The sequence below is a fragment of the Balaenoptera borealis genome, assembly GCF_965194805.1.
Source record: "Balaenoptera borealis genome assembly, chromosome: 2".
In the NCBI taxonomy this organism is placed as follows: domain Eukaryota; kingdom Metazoa; phylum Chordata; class Mammalia; order Artiodactyla; family Balaenopteridae; genus Balaenoptera; species Balaenoptera borealis.
The window spans coordinates 96,856,795-96,884,676 of NC_138867.1; the positions used below are offsets into that span (position 1 = coordinate 96,856,795).

At 34.5% G+C, this 27,882-nt stretch overlaps 1 protein-coding gene and 1 long non-coding RNA gene across 12 annotated transcripts in view; one reads left to right on the forward strand and one right to left on the reverse strand.

The window, feature by feature from the left end:
* The window catches only part of COMMD10 (COMM domain containing 10), a 267,062-nt gene that overhangs the window by 30,380 nt on the left and 208,800 nt on the right, over nucleotides 1-27,882 (forward strand). Inside the window, exon 6 of one of the 11 annotated variants that reach the window (XM_082378461.1) lies at nucleotides 17,339-27,605. The exons of 8 other annotated variants lie outside the window; for them this stretch is intronic. In XM_082378461.1, coding sequence (XP_082234587.1) covers nucleotides 17,339-17,356 — 18 coding nt within the window. In that variant the 3' untranslated portion in view covers nucleotides 17,357-27,605. 2 more of the 11 variants (XM_082378462.1, XM_082378469.1) reach the window with 2 other exon arrangements.
* The window catches only part of LOC309622584, a 1,043,817-nt gene that overhangs the window by 7,331 nt on the left and 1,008,604 nt on the right, over nucleotides 1-27,882 (reverse strand). The gene's annotated exons all lie outside the window — the stretch shown is intronic.

Consider the following 27,882-nt stretch of genomic DNA (forward strand, 5'->3'; position numbering starts at 1 on the left):
TATGCTTCTGAGAATAGGGGAGGGAAAGGATAGCCTGGAAAGTCCTTTATTTTTTTTTCTCCCCATGAACTAGGGAAGGCATTCCTTTAGGTTTAGGATAATAACCTGGAACTCAGTGGTGTGGACTGGGACCATTCCATGAGGGAAAACACACACCTGTATACACACATACGTATATGCGTTCTCCAGGTATACGTTCACTGCTTTATTTCTCGTGACTATCATATGTTAAGTCTGAGTAGCTAAATGGAATTTATGGCTTGGAAGGATACAATTTTGACTCTATATTTGATATACTTTAAGCATCATGACTTTGGCAGTGTGTAACTTTGGGATGGATGCTTGAGTCCTCCCAACTTCTTTATTATGTCTTCAAAACATGTCTCTGTGTCAGTTATATCTTTAGGCAGTAGGAATGAATGAGTAATGCTTCAAGTAAAAGAGTCATGTTTTTAATTCATATTATTCAGGAAGTCTATACAGATGTGAGATCCAACTCATTTGAGATATAGGTTTGAGTACATTTGTATTTTTCTGTCTGTTGCTATTTTAAAATTTTAGATGAACATTTGGTTATCCTTATGACTTGCAGAGCTAGAGAACCGTTTTCATTAACAGACACTTGGGAAGAGGCGCAGCAGCACACAAATGTAAAGGATATTTTCATTTCGTATGCAGACTTAAGTGACCCTCTTTCTCTGTGTTGCCTATCTCCCCTGTGGCATTTTGTGGATTTGGTCCCTATTTCTTATATATTGTAAGCAGCAGACATAATGGAATGTACAACCACGGTCAACCTGGTTAGAAACATGCCCTCTCCAAGTGACATGTGCCCTAGCTATAAAGGAACAGTTATCTACCATACCTCTGTTCCCCTCAGTGAACTGCTGCTGGGAAGCTTTACTGTTTCTCCATGTTTTTATGATCTGGTATTCTATTCTTTGTACTCTTGTTATATCTGATTCCTTGATGTTAATTTTTACATAACTTCTTTTATTAAGGACCACACACTACTCTTCCCCCAAACATTTGCTCTGTTCTGAAATGAGAATTCGGGAATTCTAGACAGGTTAGAATATTAGGTGAAAGGAACATGAGTATGGAACATGTTTTAAAAACCAAATTTGTTAAAGGAAGGGAGAAATTTTATTAAAAGGAAGATTAAAAGTTATCGCTGATTAGTTTATGATGCAGAGTATCATAAAGTACAAAGTTGTCATGCTTAAGAAATTGACATTTGTTTAAAACAGGAAACAGGTAAAATTCTTTCAAATGTATGTTGTACAGTGTAGTTATCCTGAAAGTACACATATATTAAAATAATTCTGAGAGGATTAGAGTCAGTGCAAATTGTAAGAGAATATTTTGATAGTATTTACAATACTTTTGAGCTGCTGAACTGAAAACTTACAGTAATTCGCTGAAAAGCGTGGTTTCTAAGAATCTCTTTCTTCTCATTCCCTTCCAACATACACATGAAAAGTGTAGCCTGCAGTGAAGTTTTAATTGCTGTCACTTTAGATAACATTGTTGTACTGGCCTCCTTTCTGTTAGAACATTTCTGTCTCGAGGCTTTCCTGTTTTGCTACTAATTTTATCATGAAAACTGGATGATTCTAGCTTTTCCTGTAGTATTTTGATAGATATTCTAGTTGTTTTCAGTTAATTTTCTTACTGTTTGTCTACTGCATTTAGCAAAGTAAGATTATCTTCCTGTTCCACACATACCTCAAAACAAGTTTTCTGAGTTTTTTGGCTTTTTTGTTTTTTTTGTTTTACTTCATTAGGGGGCAGTAGAGCTCTTTGCTTACCTAACCTCTGGCACTCACAGTGTTATTTGAAATAACATTCAAAATAATTTGTGAAGTCAGTAGTTGTGGGAAATGCTAAGTGTTTACATTTCTAATCTGTGTATAACAATAGAGTTCTCTTGTTTCCATCAACAAAGTTAGTGCCTATTAATCAGATATGTACAGAACAAATAAATAAAATCATCCTGATTTCAATATTTGCTAATTTGTATATGATCATTTGCCAAAATGAAATTTATTAAAAAGCCTTCTACACTGTTGATTTTTTTTGTTACATTCTGCCACCTGTATTAACTTCTCTATGAGAAAAGAGAATACAATAATCCCAAAGATAGTTGAATGGCTCTGTTAGGTTAGAGCATAACTGGTTCCAGACTAGTCATAGACGGTTGAAATTTCTTTATTTATAGAGAATAGCAATTTTATATGTAACAGATTTGGTAATTTTGAATGGCATCAACACTTTAACTGAATATCCTAAAAACACTAAAATATTTGAATTTTACTACTAATCTTGCATTTTCCAAAGTAAATTTGCTGTTCAAGACAATCATATTTTGTAAATGCAGTGATTCTAAATTCTTTTTGTTCATCCTTTAAGAAAGGATCCTTGTGTTTCATTCTTTTTTTCTTCTTCTTTTGAAACAACTGGGATAAAGTCACCTTGACAAGAGAACTTTCTAAACATTTATCTAAGTGTTCCATTGGATTGTGCTCAGGTTGCAGAAGGGTAATTATGGTCTTGAGTGAACTTAGGACTTTTAATACCAATTTTTAAAATTAGAGGTCTTCATTCTTATTTTCAAAATGTATGACAAATTCTATTTAGATTGAGAAAAGGGGAAAAAAGCCTTTTTTAAATTGCTTACTCTATGTAGATATGGTATTACCTCCTTTGATATTTAAAACATCTCTTCCAGGTATGAATTCTTATTATTATCTGTATTTTATAGATAGATGGAGAAATGGAAACATGTAGTGGTTAGTTTATTTTCCTAGGTTATTCCTAACTAATAAACAGAGCTAGGATTTGAAGTCAGGCAATTTTATTTCAGAGACCTATGCTATATTTATTGCTAGGATACTGTATCATTTTGCTTATTTAATAACTTAGCAGTTATCCTGTAATATGTGTATATGTTTCAAGGTGTTGAAAGCTTTTCTAAAATGCAATGATTGTTTTATTATTGTTCTTCATAAAACTAAAATTACGTGGATTCTAAATTTCCTTTTCTTTTTCTTTGATTAAATTGAAACAATTTTACACTAAAGTCAATGAAAGACGCTAATATATTCTTTTATGTGGTAAGTAAAGTTGTATGTTTTGATGTTGTCTCAGTTCAATAGACACTGCATTTATTAACAGACCTTATTGTAAGGGCTATATGACATCATTGATGTTGATGTGTCGTGAACAAAGAAATAGGGTGTATCATTAAAAACACATCCTTAGCTGTATATATGACAGGTTTCTCAGTAAGAGAAAAACACACATATGCTGTTCAAATCATGAACTCTTTGTATTAGAAATTTAAAGTATGTTGATCTTCTTAAAGGTAATGTTTGTTTTGACTGATTCGGAAGGACCTTCAAATTTTTCTGAGCTGCTTTGATGAACAGGTCTAAATTTTACAAATGTTGTATTTTTATTAATCTAATCTATATAGTGAATATATTTCAGCATATTCTCTTGATAATTTAAATTTATTTTTCTGTGTTACAATATTTGTGCATATATTTATAATGGACATTTTGGAAAATATAGGGAAAAAAAGCCAATTAAAATCAAGTGTAATTCTAGTACCCACAGCATTGTTATGTTTTGTTATATGACCTTCCAGTCATTTTTTTCCTATACCTCTGTTATAAGTGATTTTTTAAAAAACAGTGATGTTTGCATTTGGTTTAAGAAAAGAATTGAACTTTTGTTATTACTGTTCAGTACTAGATGTGGTATGAGAAGATAGTCTCATTCATCAGTCAGAACTTTTTTTTTCTTTTTTGATAAATAGCAATTATTCATTTTCTACAGTATACTATCTTATGATCTGAAAAGACATTCTATAAAGTCTTGGGCTTTTTTACTCACTGATTTTGATCAGAAATTTATAAAATTAGCTTTGTCTAATGAGCAGGTCTGTGTCAAGATACTTTTATTTGTGTCATTTTATTCAGGGTTTAGAAGAATTTTAAGACAGGTCAGTGGTTTTTACTTTTGAAATGAAATGATTGATGAATATTGCTTGTCTTTTAAAAAAGGTGTTTCTGGTTCTTTTTTTATTACCTAAGTTGTATACGTTTATTTTGAAAATTTTATAGATATGGAAAGAAAAACTCACAGATTTACCACCACTGTGCAGTCTCTTTTATTTCAGTGTTCGTTCAATAGCTACTTTCTTTTGAAAGTCTTCTTTGATTTTATATTCTGCTTTTTTCATTTAACTCTGTAACAGACCTTTTCCATATTCAGACTCATCACTAATATATTTTAAATGACTGACTGCATCACATTTTGGCTATGACTTACTATAATTTCCTACCAGTTCCTCTGTTGTCAAATAATGAGTTTGCTTCCAGTATTTTCCTATTATATTGTGATAAACATCTTTGTGTATAAATACATGGTAGGTGTTCAGTAAACACTTATTGGATGATGAATGAACAAATGAATGAATGAATAAAGCATCCTTGGAATTTATGGTTATTCTTCAGGAGTGTAATTACTGGGTGAAAGGGTGTAAACCAAAAAAAAGGTCCTTACTGTAGTTTGATAATTGGCTTTTCATAATCGTTTTAGGAACACACACACTCAAAGGTGGCATTCAAAGGATATAAGAGCTTCTGGAGAAAAGTGTAACATTACTATCTCAAAAGTAGGTTCTTTGATAACTAGTTAATTATTTTGGATAATTTTAGGAGACCAGTGAAAAGCCCTGGTATTTTTGTAAGATTATAGAGCCCTCTCATTTATAATTTCTTTATCCCATTAGTATACACATTAAAGAAGCTTTTGTTGTATGTGTTTTATTTTATTATAGAACATGTAGAAGCAATCTCATAAAATATTCTAGCAGTTAGAGTAAATAGAAACAGCCCTTATTTGGTAGACAATTGCCCATATACTTTGAAAAAAAAGCCTGGTTCTTTGCAATCAAATTTATTTATTTAAGTAATCCTAAGGCTTTGTGGCTCTAGTTTTCTGATTCTTAATTTTGTTTTGTATCCTTTTTCATTGCGATCAGTTTCTCAATGATAGTATCCTTTAAGGTGTCATGTTTTCTAAATGAGAGCAATACAAAACTGTCTTTCCTCAATTTAGTGTGTTGTTTTTTTTTTTTTAGTTTTGTGATCAGTATGACTTTCTGAAAGACCTTAGGTATTCAAGTATATTGAAGTGTTCAAATCATACGTGTATAGCTCCTTGGTATCACAAAATGAACCCCCTTGTATGCGTGTGAAGAGTAAGTCTTTTTCTGTACTTTAGGTTGCCTAATGGAAAGTCTGCATTTATCCATAATAAGACTTTTAAGCTAGCAAAAATATTGTTTTAGACACTGTGTATCTTTGATGAGTAAAAACAAAATATTAATACACAGTGTGATGGAAGTTAGTATTCATGTGGAGAAAATGATAAAAACGACTTGGAGGAGAAAATCTTTTTTTTTTTTTTTTTAATTTTATTTATTTATTTATTTATTTTCAGCTGTGTTGGGTCTTCGTTTCTGTGTGAGGGCTTTCTCTAGTTGCGGCAAGCGGGGGCCACTCTTCATCGCGGTGCGCGGGCCTCTCACTGTCGCGGCCTCTCCCGTTGCGGAGCACAGGCTCCAGACGCGCAGGCTCAGTAGTTGTGGCTCACGGGCTTAGTTGCTCCACGGCATGTGGGATCTTCCCAGACCAGGGCTCGAACCCGTGTCTCCTGCATTGGCAGGCAGATTCTTACCACTGCGCCACCAGGGAAGCCCCAGGAGAAAATCTTTTTAAAAAATACTCCATTCGTGTATTTCATAATTTAAAAAATCATCTTTTTACTAAAATTCTTTTCAGAAATTTTGTGAAATTTCCAAGTAGGCAAACAATATCACCCTCACTTTTCTTTCCTAGCTTCTGAACTTCTTTACTTTTTTGAAATCTGGAGGCAATTGATAATTGTAGAATTCCTCAAACATAATAGAATATGTTTAAAAGTACCTTTAAATTTTGTTTAATGTATTTTTATGGATTAGAAATGATAGTAATGTAAATGAGTGGCTTATGTATTTTGAAATAAAAGTGTTAACAATGAATTAGATATCTGAACAAATAAAATTCAATAAATTAAAGTTCAATAAATTAAATAAGCAACAACTTTTAAAATAGCTCAAATTCAATTCAAGAAATATTTATTAAACCTTTACCATGCATGAGGTACTAGACAAGGTATTTGTGATATAGACGGGTTTTATTTTCCATCATGGAGCTTATGGTCTAAAAGGGAATACATACATTAAGCCGGTAAATATATTTAAGTTTAGTGACTGTTACAAAAGAGGAAATACATGGAACTGTGGAAACTGACAGCAAGGAGTTGGAGACTGCAACAGGCAGGGGAGTTTCAGGTGGAGGAAAGAACACATGAAAAAGGATAGGGGCTTATCTTCTGAGCATGTTGAGTATGAGGTAGCTGAAATATCCAGGTGGAGGAAAGAACACATGAAAAAGGATAGAGGCTTATCTTCTGAGCATGTTGAGTATGAGGTAGCTGAGATATCCAGGTAGAGGTTGTTTGGGTGGCAGTCGGTGAGGTGGGGAGTGGATTATAGACTAGAAATTGAGACTTGGAAATCATCAAGGTTTTGATTATCATTTCAGTTATGAGATGGAAGAGGTTAGTCACTTAGGGAGGAAGTATAGAACCTGATGAAATCCCAAATTTAAAAGGCAAGTAGAGCTACAGGAGCTTATCACAGTGATTGGGAAAGGAGCAGCCAGCGACCAAAGCAAGAGAGCATTTCTTGGGGGGTGAATAATGTTACATGCTGTAAGAGGTAAAAGAGAGAAAAAAAAAAAGATACTAATTTAACCCTCACAGCTGTGAATTAAGTACTAGTATTTTCCCTAGCTTGTAGATTAAGAAGACTAGTCTCAGTGGTTAAGTATCTTTCCCTAGATTGGATATTAGAAAGTAATATGGGCAAGATTTGAACCCAGGTCCACCTGCCACAATAGCCTGAACTTATAATCACTATATAGCAGTTTAAAAAAAAAATGAATTTAGTGTCATGGAGGTCACTGGTGATCACTATGTGGGGCAGGAGAAGGAGGTGTTTCAAGACGGAGGGCGGTATTGAATACTGTTGAGAGGTCAGGAAAGAGAAGAACAGACATATATATGACTGTTGGATTTGGTTAGATGGACTTCTCTGAGAACCTTGGTAATTGTAGTCTCAATTACAATTGAGAGGCAAAAGAATCCTGATTGGAGTAAATTGAGGAAAGAAAACGAGGCAAAAAAGTGAAAGCAACCACATACGTAACTCCTTCAAGAAACAGAAACGGAATAGTCAATGTAGGGGAATGTGGATTCAGTGACTGGAGATATTAGAGGAGGTTTGTATGCCGATTCCACATCCATTGGGGAGAAATTGATGCTGCAGGACAGAGAGGGATATAAGTTCCTTGAGAAAGTGAGAAGATAAGAGGGCCAGAGCACAAATGAAAGGGTTGGACTTTGATGAGAGTGGGAACACATTATTTGTTGTAACAGCAAAAAAGAAAGAGAATGGATTGGGTAGGTAGTTTTGGTGGTAGAAGAGGAAGCTGGGTCTGATTGCTTCTGTTTCTGAATGCAGTCATTAATTGAGAGAGTGGGTAGGTCTAGAAGGTTTGGGAACAGGGGCGGAAGTATGAAACAGTTATTTTGGATATTGGGAAAATGAACAAACTAGTTATTTTAGGCTGTTTCACTGTTGCTGACCAGTGCTTATTGCCGATTTGAGATTTGTGACCATGAATTTGAAATGAGAACTGTTGAAATGGTGTACATTTTCCTTCATCCATTTTTAGTTGCTCCGATGCAACTGTGAAGTAGGTAGATAATAGGGTTTAATCAGCGTTTCATCTTTGCCAGGTGTATCAGGTGAAGGGAGAAAGGGACAAAAGGATTGGCCTTGTGTACAAGGGAGTGATTTTAGTGATGGACCATAGATTCTAAATCAGATCAGTTGGAAAGTGAGGATATGGTGTATGTTGTGGGTGGCGTGACGGAGAGTGAGAATCTGGCTATAGAACTGGAACCCTAGCCGCAGGCTCCCTTGAGTCGTTTGTGGTACAGAGGAACCTCAGACACATTAGTTCCAGGGCCGCTTGGGAATTTTTTATTTGAATCTTCTTCCTCCCTTCCTCTCTTCTTCCCTCTCTTTCCCCTTCTTCCTTTCCTTTTATAATCAAGCAAAAATGCAGTTTCTTTCAGCGTTATTCCATTTTATCTCAAGGAGTTCCAACGTATCCATCTTTAAAGGGCCATTTTATCCAAAGTTAAAATACTGCTACTTCCTTGGTAAGGGTAATATAATAATAACTCCAAATATAACCCTTTTATAATTCTCAGCAGTAAAACAAATAGAATTATTATTCATATACAACTTTATTTATGGAATGAGCAAAGGCTGATGGAATTTTCCAGCAAAAAGAGATCTTAGATGGATATGGCAGTGGATTCTTAGATATAATATCAAAAGCACGAATGACAAAATAGATAAATTGGACTTCACCAGAATTAAAAACTTGTGTATCAAAGGACATTATGAAGAAAAAGAAAAGGTAACCTAAAGAATGAGAGAAAATGTTTGCAAATTCCTGATAAGGAATTTCTGTCTAGAATATGTAAAGAACTCCTACAACTCAACAACAAAAAGGCAAACAACTCAAATAAAAAATGGGTAAAGGACTTGCATAGACATTTCTCCAAAGAAGATATAAAAATGGCCAACATGCACATGAAAGGATACTCAACATCATTAATCACTAGGGAAATGCAAATCAAAACAAGAGTGAGATACCACTTCACACCCATTAGGATGGCTATAATTAAAAACAAAAAAAGTAAAATAACAAGTGTTGGTGAGGATGTGGAGAAATTAGGACCCTCATATATCGCTGGTGGAAATGTAAAGTGGTTCAGCCACCATGGGAAATAGTTTGTCAGTTCCACAGAAATTCAAACATAGAACTATTGAATGACTCAGCAGTTTCACTCCTAGATATATACCCAGAAGAAGTGAGAACAAGGACTCAAATATGTACATCTGCATGCATGTTTATAGCAGTACATAACAGGAGCCAAAAGGTGGAAACAACTCAAATGCCCATCAATGGATGAATGGATAAACAAATAGTAGTATACACATACAATGGAATATTATTGAGCCATAAACAGAAATGAAGTCCTGATACATGCTACAATGTATATGAACCTCAAAAACATTTTTCTTAGTAAAAGGAACCGGACACAAAAGGTCACATATTGTATGGTCTCATTTATATAAAATATCCAGGTTAGGCAAATCCATAGAACCAACAAGCAGATTAGCAGTTGTCAAGACCTGGGGGAAGGAAAGAATGGGGACTGACAGCTTAAAGGTTATTGGTTTCTTTCTGGGGTGATGAAAACGTTCTGAAATTAATGCACAACATTGTGAATGTATTGGAAGCCACTGAATTGTATACTTTAAAAGGATTAAAATAGTACATTTTAAAGACGGAGAGAATGAGAGAGAGAGAGAGAGAAGGAGGATGAAGGAGACCAACTTAGGGAATATTTCAACCCTCTAAGTTTACTGAGAAAACTCAGGCCCAGTGAGGTTGAATGGTTTATCAGTTGATTATTGGCATAGCCAGATGAGACCCTAGTCTGACAGAATAAAGGGAGTACACTGGATTTAAAGTGTAAAAGTGAGATGACTTGAGTTTAAATTCTTAGACTGTGGGCAAGAATCTGAATCTTTCTGCAGCAAATTTCCCAATTTGAAAATGTGGCTAGTAATACCTGCCTTCTAGGATTATTGATAGAATTAAATATCTGTGAAGTGCCTATTATCGATAGAATGACTCTCACACAGTAGGCACTTAATGTTAATTGAATTTGAATTTTCAGTGCTATAGTTCAACATTGTGTTAGGAACATAGTTTATTCTGGAAAATATTTTTAGGAGTATATTATTTTGGAAGATAGTTGAGTACTGACTTGATGGCTTATATAGTAGTTTGCCCTTATTAAAAAAATTGTTCAGTGTTACAATATTCTCCTTTGTAACCTGGCTATTGGAATTCAGATTGAATTTTCTGTAACCATCATTTTTAACAAATCACTGTTCCTTTTCTCTTAATTAGTAGAAATGATTCCCAAATGAATATAGAGGAAGAATACCACTTCCTTAATTACTAGTATTGCATTGTAGGCTACTTGAACTCGCCGTGGGATTTTTTTTTCACCCACAGTGACCTTTCATAGAGTATGTACTCTGAAAGAACAAGTCCACAGGGGTAGTATGGCATTGTGCCACTTATAAATGTAATTTTCTAGTATCTTAAACCATCTTTGTTTTTATATCGCTATTCTTGATTATAATACTTTGTATGTACTCTTTTAGCCACAAGGCTCAAAAATCTACAAATATTGAGTCTCAAAACACTCCAATGAGGCAGGCATATTGCAATCATCCTTTTTAGTTAAGAGAGGAGGAGAAGGATATTATTTAATTGTTAATGTATAATAATAGAAGAAATAGTCTACCAAAAATCTGTTGCTAGTTTTACAATAGTCTTGTTTTAAAATGAGAAATCAAAAGAATTTTAATTTGGGTATTTTCTCTACTTTTCAACTGATTTTTATGTATATTGACTTCTTTTGACTCCTAAGTACAAGAAAATATGAACATTGTAAGCATATACCTAAAGTAGCTTGAACAATTTAAATTTATCAAGCATTTTGCTGTAGACAGATAAGTAATTTATAGATTTATATATAAATTTATATTTAGATATAATTTACAGATTTCTTAGCTTTGAGAGTGGGTATTGTGTATTCATTTATAGGTTAAATTATAGTCACCTCCTCAGGTATTTTAGGTTGGCATGGTAATGACTAATAATAACACTGCTGCCATATAAGTGTATTTATACTTCTCTTTGATGGTACACATGTTATTTATGAATTAAGTACTACCTAATTCTATGTATTTCAGCTGTCTGCTTCTAAAGCATAGAGATCTTTGGAGATGAGGGGATATTATATAGGACAAGAACAAGTTTAAAAATAAAAAGTTTAAAAATACAGTTTAAAATGCGATCTAATTAATGGTAATTCCTAAAAAAAAGGTAAACATTTCTCGTAAGAAAATTTTGTTTATTTAAGAAGTAAACCCACAAGTTGCCTTGGGTCAGTTCATATGGATTAGGACCTATTTGGAGGCTGAGGGGACGTCTAATTTCTTAATAATATTATATGAAATATGCAGGTGGCTGAGATACCTCATTGTCTCTTTCGTAAGTGCTGCCACTTTGTATTTTTCTGAATTCTAGTCAGCCTAGGTGGATGGAGCTCATTAAAGCTGAGTGTCTTGATAGCTGCAGTGCACAGAAAGTAACCACTATGCCTGATACTGCCACATTTAAACAATTAAGAAGGTAATGATAATAGATAACATTTATTGACCATTTAATATATGCCAGGTATCCTACATGCTTTTATACTTTGTCTCATTGGACCCTCGAAATTAATAAACAATAAGTCACTTTTTTTAAATTTGCCCAGAAGGACTGAAAATAATGTACAATTTAATAAAGTAACCACTATGCTTCCACAGTGATTACTTTGCCATCTGTCTTTAGTGAGGGCCATGGCTAGTGCCTGTTCTCATAGTCTATATGGTTCTGTCTTGCTCTTAAACATTTTGTTTTGATAGTCATGAAACTCTCCGGAGGGTAGGTGATTTATTTCCGTCTGCCAAGTGTGAGGAGTGAGAGAATGACCTTGATAGACGATTGCATTGAGAGTTCTCCTATTCTTTTCTGGCAGGGCTGTCTGGGTGATGAAGTACTCATAGTACTAGAGAATCACGGAGTTTCTGGTAGTAAAATAGAGTCTGTACTGGATTTTTCTAGATGATAGCTGCTCAGCTGAAGTGCAAGTAGGTAACAGGTTAGCTGAATATTGATTGCTCTGTTCTGCCCTTGGGGCAGCCAGACAGTGTCTGGGGGAACTGGAGGGCCCGGCCAGTCACCCAACCTCAGGCTGCCTTGTTGGTTAACCACGCTGTAAAGTACAAACATGATCATTTTTTTTGTCAGCGTCAGGATGTGAGTTAGGCTTAGGAAACATGATTTCCCTCAGAAATGGGAAGAAGTAGAAATTGTAAAATATTTTATCTTTTTTTTATACCTAATTCTCTCTCTCCTGTTGTTTCATTGCTGGTGGGATGTTGAATTTGGAGCTTGAAATGTGTACTTAGCAGCTTAACCATAGCCACTTGCATAAAAGTGTAAACATTTTCTGACCAGAATGTGTCTACCAGTCAATTGTATATATTGACAGAGGGCAAACTTGACCTGTTTACTTGAGGGTGCTTTTCGCTTCCAATATTCTTTTTGGGGAAGTTTGGTTTACAAATAGTTTTAGGTAATTTTTGAAACTCTGATGTAAAAATTCTATCAGATAGTTTATAATTCATTAAGTTACATTAAAAAATTCTATCAGTTTATAATTCATTAACTTACATTAAGCGATTCATATTGCAAATTGGCCCAAATCTACAAAGACTCCCTTTATTAGCCCACATAGTTTTCCCTAATCCTCGTTTCTGCCAGCCTCTCCCATAAAACTTCTTATTTTTCTTTTTGCACATTAATATTAAAAAGAGTGATGTCCTCTTTTTTTTTCTTTTACATATAAGGAATCTTATGGAGAGATGGGTTTTAGGGTCTCTAATGTCAGTGCAGAAGGTGATGATCTCATAGAGACAAGACTATTCTTGGGAGGGAGAGGAAATCACTTAGGAAAGTAACGCATTGGATCCCATCATAGCATTTCTTATTAAGTCAATTTCAGCCGTATTATTTTTCTTCAGAAGTTTGTTGGAACAGTTTGCTGTTTCTTTAGTTGAACATTTAGATTTACAGTGCATGTATGTCTTTTAGCCCTAGAATCACCTTAGTACATGAGGCCTCAGCACACATCGACTGAGGAAACAGAAGATTCACATTTTCCGTCTCACACTCACACTGACTTCAGGAGTTACACTCGTTCAGGGAATGGTGGGCCTCATTGCTTTCATTATTTAATTAGTATTCTATCTCTGTTTGCAGAGTGTATAGTTGAAGTCCATATATATAGTTGAATTTAACTGAATCACAGTTAAATTCACATGAATTAAATATGTCACTTGTATTAACTGATGACTTGTTTGTGCTTTGGTCCCTCTTATGTTTTACTAATTTATGCCTTCAGAATCTTCAAGTTCTCTTGTCTTAGAATTTAAAAGTACTAGTGTGTTCATTAAGAAAGTCTCTTGCCTATTACCAATCTGTTACTGATTTATAGGATTAGAGCCTGTTAGGAGAGAGAAAAGGTTCTTAAATATAAACTCACTGGTATTCTGTATTTGTCAGGGAAGTATATTCTTGTAAAAATCTTATAGGTAAACAAACATTCTGTGTGTCCTAGTGAAAAAAGGAGGGGATAAGATAGTATAGATGATGGTTCCTAACTTTTAAATTTGACAGGGAGGAATGTGAGTATATTGACCTAGTTAATGCCAATTTGAAGAATTCTAATATGATTCCCTATTTTCCTTCAAATTGTATTGAGCTGGGTTCTGTTGGTACCAGCCATGTTATTTTAATTGGATTTAGATTCAGACATGACTGTCTCCCGTGGCTTCCATTCTTGTACGCTCTACTTATACTGCTTTGTACAGTAGGGGTTTGCCTTTATTTATATTTGCAGCATTAATCACCTATTAATTTTTCATTTTAGGTCGCTAAAATATATCACATACATTAGTATAAGAATTATAAAAATCAATTATCCTAATAAATTGCGGAGCAAAAAAATTGCAAACAACTGTGATTTTAATTTCTTATATTTTAAAACATCTGGTTGAAGATTTTTATTCATGATTTCTTCCCCCCTCACCTCTCCCATGTTTATGTTGTAGAGAAGGTTTAGACTTTGTTACTAAATACACACCTTATTAAATAGGTGTGTGTCCTGGGACAGAGCATTTCTCTGGTTCCTAGTTATTTCTACCATTCAGCTAAAAAATAGCTCTGTATTACATTTGACAGATAATAGAGAATAATGTAAAGGACTTTGAAGGTGGCATTGGTATGTAGTAAAAGCAACACAAGCTTTGGAATCACACTGTTTACCTCTTGGGAAATAGCTGAAGAATCTCGAGCAGGTTACTTACCTGATTGAGGCTCAAATTCTGATCTGAAAGTTTGGACAATAATAGCAACCTTCCAGGGTTTTTCTGAGAATTAAATATGGTAGGAAATGTAAAAGTGTCTATTACAGTACAGTACATTGATATCTTCATTACTTAAAGAGGTCTTTCCAGTTTAGAGCAGGAAAATTGAAATGCCTAACTCTTTATAAGGCCATTATTAAGTTTTGCCAGAAGTAGAACTAGTTGTGAAAGTAGAAGGCATAAAGAAGATAATTCTTTCTTTCTTTTTTTTTTTGGTCTCTCTAATATCTTTAGGATAAATTTAGGAAGAAAATGTTTAAGGGAAGATTAGGTCTATTAAAAGACCTTACTGAATTTTGTTCTTTGATGCTAGTGACCTTCTTTTCCTAGCTGTTTGAACCAAGTGAAAAAGGGTAATAAAGCTCTACAATAAAACAATCTGATTAAAAATAAAGCTGCATACTTAATAAAAAGCCTGTCCCTTTGCTTACAACAAGTGGGAGAATATAACTTTGAATGTTTGATGAATGCAGAACTTTAACAAGAGTTATGAATATACCTGCTCAATTTTAAAATAAAAATGAAAAGAAGTTTGAAATATACAGATCACCAGATGAGAGTATAAATTATTATTGGGAAGTTTATATAAAATAGAAATTAGAGAGATTATGGGCATCCTAATCTCACATTATTATGAAGATATGAAAAATTAAATGAAATGTCTTCAAATTTTGTATTTTTTTTTCTTCAAATTTTGTATTTTTAACCAGAGAAAAGTTATTTTCTGACTACTTCTATTTACAAAAAACAGCTACTGACTTGGTTCTAAAAAAGTTAGATTATTTAAGTCCTGTAAGAATTTCATCTGAAATAGTTTTAGCAGCATGCAGTATCAGTAATTATACTATGAAGTCAGCATGATGTTTGGATCTTCTAAAACTGTTTTGAAATTTGCTTAGTGCAGTTTTACCCAAATGTGTTAGTGACCTTGAGAATTTTTTTTTAAAACAATACCAGTTACAGTGGTGTCCTGTGAAAGAAGTTTCAGTAAACTGAAGTTAATTTAAAATTACTTATGATTGTCACTTGGTCAAGAGAAATTATTTAACATGGCATTTCCCTCAATTGATAATAACATAAACAAAGAAGTAGATTTTAAAAATATTACTGATAAGTTTGCTTCCATAAAACCAGGAAAGTAAACTTAAAACATTCTGTTGTTGATATAAATAAAATATTTAAACTTAAAATGTTATGAATTTTAGTTTCTCAATAATGTTCTGCAAAAATATTAACCATTAAAATATGCATTAAAACGTGAATGGGGGCACGCGTTTTTCCTTTAACGTCAAGTTCCAGGCACTGATAAGAACTTTACAGTAGTATACGTTCATTCTTCCCAACCCCTGGCCTTTTGCTTTTATTATCACATATTTTTCTTAAATATGTTATAAACCTTACACTATACTATTTTTGTTTAAATAGATAATTATCTTTTACAGATTTAATTAAAGTCCCAAGTCAGTTGGTTTAAGATACGGAGATTTTTCTGAGTGGGCTTGGCCCAATCAGCTGTTCACTTTAGAAGCAGAAAGTTTTCTCTGGCTGGTAGCAGAAGAGAAATCAGAAAGATCTGAAGTGTACAAAGGACTCTGCGTGTTGCTGGTTTGAAGATGGAGACATTGGTGAGAAAGAATGAGGGCAACCCCTAGGAGAAGAGAGTGTTTTCTGGTTGACAGCAAGGAAACAGGGAACACGGACCATTAGCTGCAAGAACTAGATTCTGCCACCAACCTGAATGAGTGTGGAAACAGATTCTTCCCCAGAGCCTCCAGATAAGAGCCGTGCCTGACTTACATCTGATTATACCCTTGTGAGAGGCCAGCCAAGCCTGTCTGAACTGCTGACCTACGGAACTATGAACTAATAATTTGATGTTGTTTTAAGCCACTCAGTTTGTGGTAATTAGTTATATAGCAATACAAATACTAATATACCTTATAAGACCTTTTGTCAATCTGAACATTTCTATGAGGCTTTGTCTTAGCTCTTTCTGAAGTCTTAACACAGCATGTTACAGCCCTACTCTGGATTTGATCTTTGCCTGAAAGCCATTTCATTATTTGAGAATCATTTTGTCATCTGGAGGTCCTTGTAACTTCACACACTTTTATTTAACCCAGCGAGTCCTTGCTCTTTTGGAGCTAATAGTTCATTCTTTAGCTCATCTCTTTCCTATATGCAACGAGAAGAAACCCAGTGGCACTTTTAGTCATTGAGTTCATTAGGAACATTTCCCATTTTCAATTTTTCTGCCAACAACAGTATTTCTAAACTTCCCTCCAAAATAAAACAAGGAACCCCTTTCTTGCAGCTTCCAATCACACTTCAGTACTTTTAAACCCTTACCAACAACCGCTTCTGGTCCTTTTAGGCTTCCACTAATACTATCCTCAGTGCCCTTTAGGCTTTAACCTGATTCCATTGCCAATGGCAGCTAAATCCAAGAGCATCCTAAGTCAGAAGTGCATGACATTTTTATGACCTAGGCTCGTAAGTCACATAGCATAATTTCTGTTGTCCTCTATTGGTTGAAGCAATCACAAAGGTCTGCAAGCTTCACGGGGGAGAGATATTGACCACACTTCTCTATGAGAGAAGTGTTAAGGTCATATTGAAAGAGGGGCCCGTGGGATAAAAGATATTGTGTCTATATTTGGAGAATTAAATCTACCACAGATCTCAACATTTTAGCTTGTATTTTAAAATTGCATTTTGTCTGATTTGTAATGCTCTTTCAAAATATAATGCTACCAACCCTGTAGCCCATTTCACAATTATAGATTTATGGGAAAATCTAAGGTTTTATTTATAACAGTCTTATAGTATATCCAATACTGACATCAGCCAACTGGTACATTCTTTAATATAATTTAAAAATTAAAAATTAAATTTAATTAAAGTTATTAGCTAGTGATTCAAGCTGATTTTTTTTTCTTGTTTAATGAGTTTAGATTTTTAAAGAAAAGTATTTTCTTAACTGAATCAATCTGTAACCCTCTTTTATACTTTGTGTTACAGATTTCAGAAATGGTGTAGCAGTAGAATATGAACTGGACAAATACAAGTTATGATGTATGATTTTTCAGCATTTTTTTTTTTACAGTGGTGCCTTTTTCTTTAAGAGAAGGTTCTAAGTGTAGCATATTATTATTTTGTGTTATACATGTCTCTTCTCACCTAAGTCAAGCTGATGGTCAGCTGCGATACATACTGAAGCCTTGAGGGAAAGTTCTCTCATCTCTTGTGGCTTCTCTCATCTCTGGTCTTTCCCTGGCAGAAAAAGTCTAGGACTTTGCTTTCAGCTGTAATGGGGCTAGGAGGCAATTCTACTCAAACGTTTCTCATCACAGTAAAATTTCACAAGGAACTTCTGAAGAAGTAGATAAATGATAGAGGAATAATATTGTATCAGGACTTTTTGAATTGCTATTGAGCACACATCTTACAAAACTATTATTGAGGGACTGACTTCCCTGGTGGCGCAGTGGTTAAGAATTCGCCTGCGAATACAGGGGACATGGGTTCGAGCCCTGGTCCGGGAAGATCCCACATGCTGCGGAGCAACTAAGCCCGTGTGCCACAACTACTGAGCCTGTGCTCTAGAGCCCGCGAGCCACAACTACTGAGCCCGCGTGCCACAACTACTGAAGCCTGCGAGCCTAGAGCCCATGCTCCGCAATGAGAAGCCACCTCAATGAAGAGTAGCCCCCGCTCGACGCAACTAGAGAAAGCCTGCGCGCAGCAATGAAGACCCAATGCAGCTAAAAATAAAATAAATTAAAATAAAAACAAAAAACAAAACTATTATTGAAAGTGAATGGTGCTCCTGATGAGAGACGGTGACAGATCATCTCATAATATAGTACCTGCTAGATTTTATTGAATCATTAAGCAAATACAGGGAATCCTCTTTTCCTCTTTAGTCTTAAACAGGCTGACAGAATAAATCAGTGTTGCTTTGATTACATGAAGTGAATAAAATCTCAGCAGAGCATATCATTTAAACAAAATAGTTCTGTCTAAAGTGCTTTCGAACCTGGACATGTTCCTAGTTCTTTGGCTGCCACAGTCCTGTGGTCTCACTGATGCACATCTTTTATACATGTTAAACTATGTATGTACAGAAAAGTGCATAAAGCACAAATGTCCAGTTAATCACAGAGCTGACATCTGTGTAACTACCACACAGATCAAGATATAAAATATTGCCAGCTTGCCAGAACTCTCCTTGGCCTCTTCTAAATAGTTTCCCCTTCTTTTCCCTCTCATGTAGTCTACCTTCTATGATAATATTTTCTTTTTGTTTTTATATTTTTACCCCTTAATCATACATCTTTAAACACCACAGTTTAGTTTTAACTGTTTTATTTTTGACCTTATTTAAAAGGAATTAAATTATTTTCTTGTGTTGCTTGCTTCAAAATTATGTTTTTGCTGCATATAGATATAGTTTATTTTCATTGCTGTATAGCATATTATTATATGAAAGAACACATTTTATTCAGTACAGTTTTAAAAAATTTATATTCGTATTCATTACAATGTTGATAGGCATTTGGGTTGTTTCCAGTTTTTAGCTATTATGAGTATTACTGCTGTGGACATTCTGGTACATGCCTCTTGTTACATGTGACCATCCACTTCTGTTGGGTGTCTGCCTGGGAGTAGAGTTGCTGGGTGTTATTATATGCGAAAAGTCAAACTTATAACTGTTTTTGAGACACACTTCTTTTTCTAGACTTACTTTGGGTGTGTCAGACTTCTGTGAGACAACTCCTTTAAGACCATAGAAGGCCTTTTATTTAGCTGAGGGGGTCTTGTAGGCCCCTTCATTATTCTTTTAGAGACATTAATGAGGGGGTTTTATATCTTGATTTGGTCTACAGTCCCAGACTATACATTTGGAGAATGTTTTGCCAGCTGAGAGACTGGAGATGAGAAGCAGTTGTGTTTTCCAACCCAACAAGTACTGGCCCCTCTTTATTCCTTCTAAATTTTGCTTGTAAACTGATCACTTTTTTCTTTAGCTCATCTCTTTGTTGCCCTGTTACCTTAGTCGTGCACAGCTGGGAACAACCAGCTGCCTTAACATTTGCCTGGAAATCTCAGACAAATCTAAATGTTTATTAAGTAACTTTTTCATCTTCTGAGTATTATAGAGAACACAATTTTGCCACATATTTTGTTACTACATGCACAAATTCCCATTTTTTCAGCGTCCAGTGAAAATTTTCTTACCCTTTTCCAGCTTTTGCTAAGAGTTTGCTCACCATTTTTCAAGCCTTAGGCCACTGTTTGGTTCCAAAACCAATATTACATATTTTATTTTTAAAATTGTGGCAGTACCTCACTTCTGATACCATCAGTTAGCTATTGCTGTAGAACGAACCCCTCCAAAACTCAATGGTTTAAAACAGTAACCATTTATTATTGATCGTGGGTCTGTGTGTGGGCAAGGTAGTTTTCTGGCTGGGCTTGGCTGGTCTCAGCTGGGCTTGCTCATGTGTCAGCAGTTTGCTGGGGCCACACTAGTTTAGGATGGCTTTAGTCACTGTGGCGACTCAGGTAGCTGGGCTTCGCGTCTTCCATCATTTGGCAAGTTAACCTGGGCTTGTTCACTTGGTTCAGAGGGAGCATGAAACGCAAGACACAAGGCTTCTTGAGGCCTAGGTGCCGAACTGGCACACGGTTGTTTTCAACACATTCTGTTGGCCAGAGTAAGTCATACGCACAGACCAAATCCAAGGAGTAGGGAAATAGATTCTAATTATGGATGAGAGACGCTACAGAGTCACATTTCAGAGGTAATGTCTATAGTAAAGGGTGGAGAATTGAAGTTATTTTTACAGTCTTCTAAAGTATATGTATGTTTAATTTTGAAGTAGTTGTACAGTTTACACTCACACCAACAGTGTATAAAAGTTGTATTTGTTCTGCATTGTTATCAGAACTTAGTAATGAATCTTTTTAGTTTCAGCTATTTTGGTGAGTGTCCAGTGGTATTTTGTTGTGGTTTCAATATTTATTTTCTTAAATTTCCTAATAAGATGGCTTTCCTTTTTTCCCCTTTTATTGGCTATTTGAATATCTACTTTTGTTAAGGAGGAGGGGAGAAGTAGCTCCAAAAGAGAGTTCACTTCTGGGCTGCTCCTGAGCCTCAACTGTAAGTCATTACCTTGTTGTTAGCTATCCAGGGCCTTCAAGCAAATGTTTTTAAGTTTTTGCTTTTAATTTTTTCTTGGTAAGTTTTTCTAGTTAATCCTTAGTGGGAGAGTTGGTCTTAGGCTCCCATTCCTGGAAGTAGAATAATTCATTGCTATTTCATTGTCGTTTTGACTTTCATGAATCTGAGAGATTTGGGGATGCGCATCTAAAGATTTAAGGGTTAATGTACATTATGGAAAGACCTTTGTCAATGAAATATCATTTGCCTTGCAATCAGTGATTTTTTTTTTTCCTGAGGCCTGACTAATCTGTTAGCAAACAATTTTGTTGTGTTTGACATGTAACAGGTGCTAACATCTTTTACAGTCTTGTCACAGGGAATAGAGGGTCTAGGTCACCATGTTCATTAATTAAGTCCAGGAAATTTTATTTCTCCTGTGGCTAATCATTTACGTTTGACATGAATCTGTCATTTGTGCCTCTGGTTTCCCTGCTTCTGCCTTTGTTCTGTGTAGCTTATTTTTCACACAGCAGTCATAATTTTTAGACATAATTCAGATTATGTTATTTATCTGCTCAGTATACTCTAAGGACTTACAACTAAAAGTAAGACCCAAAGGCCTTAGCATAGCCTGTAAGATCCTACTGGATATAACCCCATGCTGCCTGTTTAATTAACTTTATCTGATACCTTTTCCCCTCTGTTCCCTCTGCCCTATCCATAGAAGTTGCCTTGTTTTTCCTGGAACACTTCACGGCCTTTGCAGTTTCTATTTCCTCTTCTAGAATGCTTCTTCCCTTGATATCCACATAGATTGGTATTTCCCCTCTGTTAGTTTTCTGTTCAGATATCTTTTCAGAGAGAAGCCTTCCCTGAACACCTTACAAATAATTGTAGCATCTCTCCTGTCACTCTTTATCCCCATAACTTACTTTGTTTTTCTTCATATAACTGTCATCTCCTAACATATTATTTATTAATATGTTTATTTACAGTTCCACTGTCCTAGAAAGTAAACTCCATGAGAGCAGAAACATGCCTAAAACAGTGCCTGGCACACGGTGGACCTTCAATTATTATATTTTTAATGAATGAATAGGTGGCTACTGCAGTGTTTTTATTTCACACTTACAGACTGTTCTAAATTGATGAGCTAAATAACTAAGTTGAACAGCAGTAAAACATAGAAACTTATACCAGCAGATAGGACTGAGACCTTTGTTGACATAGTAGAAGAGCAGTTTTGAGCCCTGAGCACATCTGGCCATGGTGATAATGTTAAAGATCTTTCTTCAGGCAGTGGCAGTGTTGACAGGGCATTGTCCTTCTGATTTTATAAACCAATAAACACCAAATTAGGAATAGATTATAGAGGGAAAATATTTTTTCTGCATCTTAAATCTTTACAGGGATTTAAAAACAATATAATTATTTTAATTAAGCATTTATTGCTTAAGAGAGCTTGTATAAACAAATATTTAATAAAATATGTCTAATGGGAAATAGAAAATTCAAATTTGGCATTTTAACAAATCCACCATTTTAACTGTTAGTAAATGGATTTGGGAATGGACTCATATAAAAGGTTTAATAAATTTAATATTTAGTGATTTCAACTGTGATTTTAAAGACATTGGGGGATAGTTTTCTAACTCTGTGCCTATACCTTACTTCCTTTGTCCTTGTACCAACAGCAAATCTCAGAATGAGGTGTGGGATATAAGTTATATTTTTATCAGTTACACAAGTATTTTTTGTGTTCTTTGTTAGACACATCTTTTTGAGTATCACTGGTTTAAAGTAAGACTGTACTCATTGCTGGGTTAGGGACAAATCTCTATCATAGGGACAACAGCTGCATATTTACTGAATGTTTAGTATGTGCCATTGCTTAAAATATATTATCTAATTTGCTCTTCACAGTAACTCTATGAAATAGATACCACTTATTATCTCCATTCTATAAAGAAGAAACTGAGCAAGATCATATAGCTAGTAAGTAACTGAGCTGAGATTTGAGCACAGGTCTGTCTGACTCCAATTTAATAAATCATTCAGTGAATAACTCTCCTGATTTAGAGACGAAATTATTTCAGCACTTGATTTTCTATTTAAAATGGAAAAAAAAAAGTCAGTAATGAGGATATGACGTGGAAAATATATTGATGCTAAGCAGCTATTTATATCAATTTCACTTGTTGAAGAAAATCAAGAATCAAATTTTGCATTAGAATAACAAAACTTGACGATTCTGATCAAATTATAGTCCTTATATTTTGGGCAAATACAATTGTATATTTCTGGTGACAAAATGTGTACTCTTTTTTTACTGAAGTATAGTTGATTTGCAGTATCATTTTAGTTTCAGGTGTTCAGCATAGTGATTCAGTATTTTTGCAGATTATACTCTATTACAGGTTATTACAAGATAGTGGTTATAATTCCCTGTGCTATACAGTATATCCTTGTTGCTTATCTGTTATATATATTGAAGTTTGTATCAGTTAACCCCAAACCCCTAATTCGTCCCTCCCTACTCCCCTCTCCCCTTTGGCAACCACAAGTTTGTTTTCTGTGTCTGTGAGTCTGTTTCTGTTTTGCATATACATTCATCTGTATTATTTTTAGATTCCAAATATAAGTGATATCATACAGTATTTGTTTTTCTCTGACTTATTTCACTGAGCATAGTATTCTGTAGGTCTCTCCAGTTTTCTGCAAATGGCAGTATTTCATTCTTTTTTATGGCTGAGTAATATTCCTAAAATGTGTATTCTTAATAAAGTATGAACATTTATTCAAAACCTATTATGTCCCAAGCTCTGTGATAGGTGCTGAGTGGATAAAAATGGGTATTAAGGTTCCTCTTCTGGACAGACTCACAATGATATGATAGATAAAGACTTGGAAACAATGCAGTTAATTGGGAAATATGTTAAACACCTAAAATGGTGCCTGACATACTAGAAGCTTATAAATAGTGATGAATTATGGATGTTTATTCACAGTGCAGTATGAATATACAATGTAGGGTATTGATTTTATGTAGATTCATAGGGAAGTGTCCACAGTGGAGTACATATTTGATTTAGGCCTTAAAAAGTGAGTGAAAAAAGGAATGGATAGTCTGAGTAAAGGGAAGAGTATACACAATGACTAAATTCAGTAAGATTAAAACCTAAATATATTGCCCACAAAGATACTTCATTTACCTCCCTTGTAGCTTTAAAAAAAAAAAAAAAAAAAAAAGAAGGCGTTTCATTTACTGTATGAGTAGATTGTTCCAATAATATTGTATTATTACAGGGAGTCATTGACAAAATCAGGAATATTTATTTTTATTTTTTATTTTTTTAATCTTTGAGCAATGTAGATACATAACCTAACTGTACCATATAAAGTACAGTAGATTAATCAGGATACTATTTAATCCTTAAAAGAGAGGATTGCCGAATATGTTGGCCTAAAAGAGTTATTTCATAAAACTTTGAACTTTATTGCCAAGTGATCGTTTAGAAGCTTCAGGTGTCTAGTGAGTATGCTCCATTCGTAAGACTTTTAGGACAATTCAGGATGGAATAGTGATGGGGCAGGGACCTAATGTTATGCCTGATACATTAGATGCTCATAAATGTTAATGAGTTTTAGAGGTCAGTTCCAGGTGCCATTGGACAGCAAATAGCAAGTTGTTTTCTGTCTGTCTGCTTCCCATCCTAGACTCTTGAACCCATCCTCTGCCTAGTAAGTAGATGAAATTAGAAATAGAGATATGGAAGAGACTACAGTATTTAGGTTATATGTGTCTCAGAATTGTTATGACTTTTCCTGTTGGTCACTGTTGGAAGACAAACTGTGAATTTTTTAAAATGTAGATTTATTACGAAATTTTAGCTCAAATTCACACTTATTAATGTTTTACACTTTTTCTGACATTGAGCTAATAAATGCATTGTAATTGACCCTAAAATAGTAACTTAGGATCCTAATATCAGATCCTACATCAGAAACATGAGAAAGACAGGGTCCTTGCTCTTTTTAATTAAATGTGATAGATAAGGCTGGAAAGACAGGAAAGCAACTGAAGACGGATGAGTCTCTCAGGTGTGAGGTAATAGATCTGTATTCTTTAACCACTCTTTTGATTGCATCGATATAAAGATTTTGTTTGAAGGAAAAGCCTAAAGAATGACTGCTATCTGTGAAAATACATAATAATACTGGAAATGTTGATCTGTTGATACCAGAAGCTTCCTTAACTTATTTTTAAGCTTCTGAAGTTGTCTTTGTCCTCAGAGCCTCAGCATATATATAAAACTTTGAGAAAGCCCATGGCTTTAGTCAAGGAAATATGCATTCTTTTCACCTTAGTACTAAAATTAGAAGGAGTAAATAGAGTGTTTTAGGTTCTGTATTCTACTTCTCTCTTATGGGAAACAGCGTGCTTCAGTGCATTTGTTCTCATTTGCCACTTGGAGGACCTGTTTTGTGGTGAAAATATCTGTCTGTCTTTGATATTGAGATTGTCTTTCTTTTGATATTGTCTTTCCTTTCTTTTTTTTTAATGTTAATATCCTTTTGTTTTATAAAATAATGCTGATGGTAGATAGTAGGACTTAAAAAATATATAATTTCTTAGAAAGTAAAATGTTGCCAGCCACATGAGTACCACCAATTGTGTGTGGGTGTGTGCGTGAGTGTTGTTCTGGTTTGTAAAATCTAAAAGTCTGGAAAGTACTGACTTAATGGAAAGATCATAGACTTTGGATTCAGCAAACCTGGTTTAAATTTTTTCTCTGCTATCGTTATCTTCTTTATCTCTAAAATGGGATGCAAATACTTATCTCTTACGGTTGTTGTGAGGATTCACTGAGATAATGTAAGTGTAAATGTAGTGCCATGAGTATAATGGGAGCTGAATAAATTTAGTTTCTTCTCTTATTTCTTAAGTGGTTGGGGATAGAGGGAATCTCAGGTAAAGTTACCATTTAAATTGAATATAAATCCAAGAGGAAGAAATGAAGAAAGGAAAGGGCCTTGGCAATCCACAGTTTGATGAGCCTCTTAGTAAAGGGATATGACATCGTGCCTTGTACATATTTGGAATTTAATAAATATGTATTGATTTTAAATTATTTGAAAATGTTGGATAAGGGAGTTAATAAAATGAGTTATAAAACAAAGAAAAATAAATCAAATTTAGAGAAAAATTGAAAGATTAAAAATTTTATTGTTATAGTAAAGTGAATCAGGCAATGAACAAAATACTGTGGTGAAGAATCCACCATTTTTACATTCCACATTTTAATAAAGTGTTAAAAGTATTAAAAATTTTTCCAATCTCATTATACTTATAACAATAATTTATAATAATTCAAAAATGTGTTCTTTTTTGTTTTAAAGTGTTTTCACACATTGTGCCGTCGATGTTTCTATGTATGTACTATGCATATTAATATTTTATTAAGTTTAATAGATGAGAGAAAACTGAAGGTAAGATGGTTAAGTGACTAGCATAGTTAGTCATGGTTAGTAAGTGATAATCAGACCAGATCTTAAGATAGCTAGTATAATTGTCTTTTATTTTTGTTGCTATTATTATGACAAAGACAACTTTATGAGGACCCAGTGGTTTTAAATATTTTATTTTCCCTTTTGCCTTCTGTGAAACATTTTAATCCTTATTCTTAAAAATTCAGAATTTAATAAAAAGGAGGATGATTTCCCCAGGGTCACATTAATGACCTTATAACTCTGAAGCAGAATATATCTAATCACTGAACTCCCTTGCTTTTGCTGAATTACAGTGACAACAGTTGATGCCATGGCAGTTGGATAAAATCAGCCTAAGAAAATATTTCTTGGTGTAGATACTTGGAATAGATGATCTAGATACCTTTTCCACGTTTATGAGCAACTATGTTTTTTGGGTTTAAATATTTAGAAAACCTTTTCAAATTGCTTTAAACATCTGGAGATTTCTGTGTAAAATAATTTACCTGGACCAAACATATGCAAACCAGCTCTCATTTAGTGACATATACACACACACACACACACACGTATATGGTGTCAACTGTGTAATATATAAGATATATTTGTATCTTACGTACATATAGTGTATATATGCTTAACATTTTAATTGAGCATGCGCCGTAACCTTTGGTAGCTGTTGTCTCTATAATTAGATACCCATATAGGCTGTGATCTAACCCAGTAGCTTTTGATAAATTTCTTTGCTATAAGAAAGAATATATTGGTTGGAGGTGGAGGGTAACCATGCCCCAGCCCAGCTGGATGGATTACGTATATTCATCATTCTCCATAATTTAACTTGGTTAATTTAGAACTAATTTTGTTTTAAAGACTTTAAAGCATGGATAACACAGCAGTTTAATGAGCAGCAAAAATGTGCACCTTGATGTCTGAAAGGACAGTTGGTAATATCTCTTGTCAAATCTGTGAGACTAAGTTAAGAAGCATAAGTCTTTTGGAAGAGATACTGGTACATGTCCCAATCAGTGTTTAATTATCACAGAGAGGACACCTTATAGGATCTAATTTGGAGCAGTAATTTTGGAACTATTTTAGATGCAGCACCTTTTATTCCGGTAGTCATTCAGCTTCCCCCCACCCCTTCCTCTCTCGCTCTCTCTCTCTCTGTCTGTCTCTTTCTCTCTCTCTCTCTCTCTCTCTGTGTGTGTGTGTGTAAATATTTGACAAAAATTGAGCAACTCTTGTTGGAGTGAGGGAGCCAGGCATAGTTAGTAATTTGGCCTGCTCGTACTCCCCTCCTTAATTCCTAGAAATCTCTCTGCCACCCTTAGGGCTCCTTACCACTTCTTTAGAGGTTCAATTAAGAAAAGGGGAATCTTTTGACTTAAAGAATAAGCTAAAGGGAAATAATAATTTACCTTAGTGAGAAATTTTTAAATAATACAGCAGTTAACTAGATATATACAAATGCTTTTAATGTCAAAAGATAAAACATATCCGTTAGTACCTCTTATCTAGATCTGCTTAACTCTTTTAAAAGTATCTTCCTAAGCAGCCTCATAGCACAGGGAGATCAGCTCGGTGCTTTGTGACCACCTAGAGGGGTGGAAGAGGGAGGGTGGGAGGGAGGGAGACGCAAGAGGGAAGAGACATGGGGATATATGTATATGTATAACTGATTCACTTTGTTATAAAGCAGAAACTAACACACCATTGTAAAGAAGTTATACTCCAATAAAGATGTTAAAAAAAAAAAAAAGTATCTTCCTGAAGTTTATTTTTTAAATGTTGGCTTTTTCTTCTTGTAAGCATCTTGTAATTAAAAAAAAAAAATCCTCAAATCATTGTGAGAAGTTCTTGATGATTTTGTGAATAATTTATAGTTTATGGTTGGATTTATTTT